Genomic DNA, 1885 nt, shown 5'->3' with positions numbered 1-1885 from the left:
TTTATTTTTGCTTATCTCCCTCTCCTTATATATATTTATTTGTTGTGTGTTTTATTCTTATTCATCGTATTATTATTGTTTCGGTGTGGAACAGGTGTACAACACATTTCACTGCACGTTATACCATGTATAGAATAGAATAGAATAGAATAGAATAGAATAGAATAGAATAGAATATTTATTTATTGATAAACTGGTATAACTGTGGTTATGACCAATGAAGGCCTTAAATCCTTGACTCAGACCATGCAGCTGGGAGCTGGGTTGCTCCTGTTTCAAACATTTGTACTAATTACTTCATTTCCTAAACACACTGACCACACTGCCAGGTCATTAGCAAAAAATTAAACAGAGGAAGAGCAGCCGTCCTTCTCTTGTTCACAGAACAGAGCAGAGCTGGAAATATTCTGTGGTCTGAAACATGCAACAAGCACATTGTGCTTTTCTGGTTTTAATGTAAACGTGAAAAAAATGACACTCACTGGCTGTTGGGACGTTTCTGCGCACCAGAGGTCCCTGGATGGCTTTACCGCTGGCTTTGTTGACAGCAATGAAGGCCGTGAAGGAACTGCTCACTCCTGATTGGACACTGAGCTGCACCACCTTCTTCTTCACTCTTGCATCACTCTTTCTCCTATCATCTCTGTCCTCCATCTCCAGGGAGCGAATCAGAGTCCGAGCCGCCAACCTGTGGACAGTTAATCTGCAGACAGGAGAGAGGAGGAAGAAGAGCCGGAGCTAAACTCACCTTTCTGTGAATGTAAAATAGATCTGCTTTGTTCAATCCTGTTAAAGGTCAACAAGGACATGAAAAAGGATTTCAATGAATGAAATCGACGTGAAATGAAAATAGTTTGTGTTACAAACAGTCCATTGGCATCATGGTGCTTTGCAGTCAGTGCTAATGGCAGTGAGCTGCCATGCTGAGGATGGCAGGGTGAACATCTGATGGTACACATGCCAACAGAATGAAGTCAGTGTCTAACCCTGCTGTCACACTAACAGCTCTTTACCCAGTGTCCTCTGCAGGTTTGAGACTGAAGTGCAGCTGGTTCTGAGAGGGTCGACCTGCCAGGCTGTACTTCACCGTCACACTGCCCTCTGTTGCCTTTGAACTCTGAGGAAGGAAACACACAAAGATCGCTGTTACTCAGGTTTGATCCATCTGACAAATACAACCGCAGACATATGTTACTATGAGAAGATGTTGCTGCTACCTGACCAGTGAGCTGGGCGTAGACCAGTGACCTCTGACCCTGGAACATGGATGTGATTGGTGGAGACAGGACAGTGGCGGTCACTCTCTTTGGTAAGTCCCATGTGATGGAGATGTCTTCCACAGCCGGCTGCAGAGCAAATCTCAGCGACTGAATCACCTGAAATGTTGAAAAAATGTCGTTGCAGTTTTTAAATGAGAATCTTTGTGTTGTTTTCCTTTGGCCTCCATCTTGTCAGTGTTCTTGATGAACAGGATGACCTGAGCCTGTCCTCCTCCCCCAGAGATGATCACACAGTTCTCACTTGTTGTCTTTACTATTCCTATTCATCCCATTTTATCTTATGCATACATACATGTGTGTGTGCTGCTGTGTCAGTCAGAATCTCCCCTGTGGGGTATGAGTGAAGGGACATTTCATCGCATCTCTTCAGTACAGATGTGCTGCTACCTGGCTGACCTTGACAGCTTCATTATGTTCAGTGTCCTACCTTTGGTTGCATCCTATCAGTCCCTGTGATGAACTGAGCGTGTCCTCCTCCTTCTTTGGCCAACCCATTGATGAGAGCAGAGCTGGCTCCTTCCCCAATCCCAAAAGAGAAACACCTACAAGACAACAGTTTGGTTTAAACACACACAACTCTACAACACTGAACACATCTTGTGTTT

General features: G+C 44.3%; 1 protein-coding gene across 2 annotated transcripts in view; it reads right to left on the bottom strand.

The window, feature by feature from the left end:
* The window catches only part of LOC103373262 (von Willebrand factor A domain-containing protein 5A-like), a 4088-nt gene extending 2209 nt beyond the window's left edge, over nt 1-1879 (bottom strand). For both annotated transcript variants that reach the window (XM_008303110.1, XM_008303111.1), the window contains exons 1-4: nt 1708-1879; nt 1218-1376; nt 1014-1117; nt 483-703 (exon numbers count right to left, since the gene is read on the bottom strand). In XM_008303110.1, coding sequence (XP_008301332.1) covers nt 483-703; nt 1014-1117; nt 1218-1376; nt 1708-1719 — 496 coding nt within the window. In that variant the 5' untranslated portion in view covers nt 1720-1879. The remainder of the gene's footprint in view (nt 1-482; nt 704-1013; nt 1118-1217; nt 1377-1707) is intronic.
* Between the last annotated feature and the right edge of the window lie 6 nt (nt 1880-1885).

This window comes from Stegastes partitus, unplaced genomic scaffold, assembly GCF_000690725.1.
Source record: "Stegastes partitus isolate 25-593 unplaced genomic scaffold, Stegastes_partitus-1.0.2 Scaffold1939, whole genome shotgun sequence".
Taxonomy (NCBI): domain Eukaryota; kingdom Metazoa; phylum Chordata; class Actinopteri; family Pomacentridae; genus Stegastes; species Stegastes partitus.
Note: the sequence above shows the minus strand (reverse complement) of the source record. Positions and strands in the feature narration are given on the sequence as shown.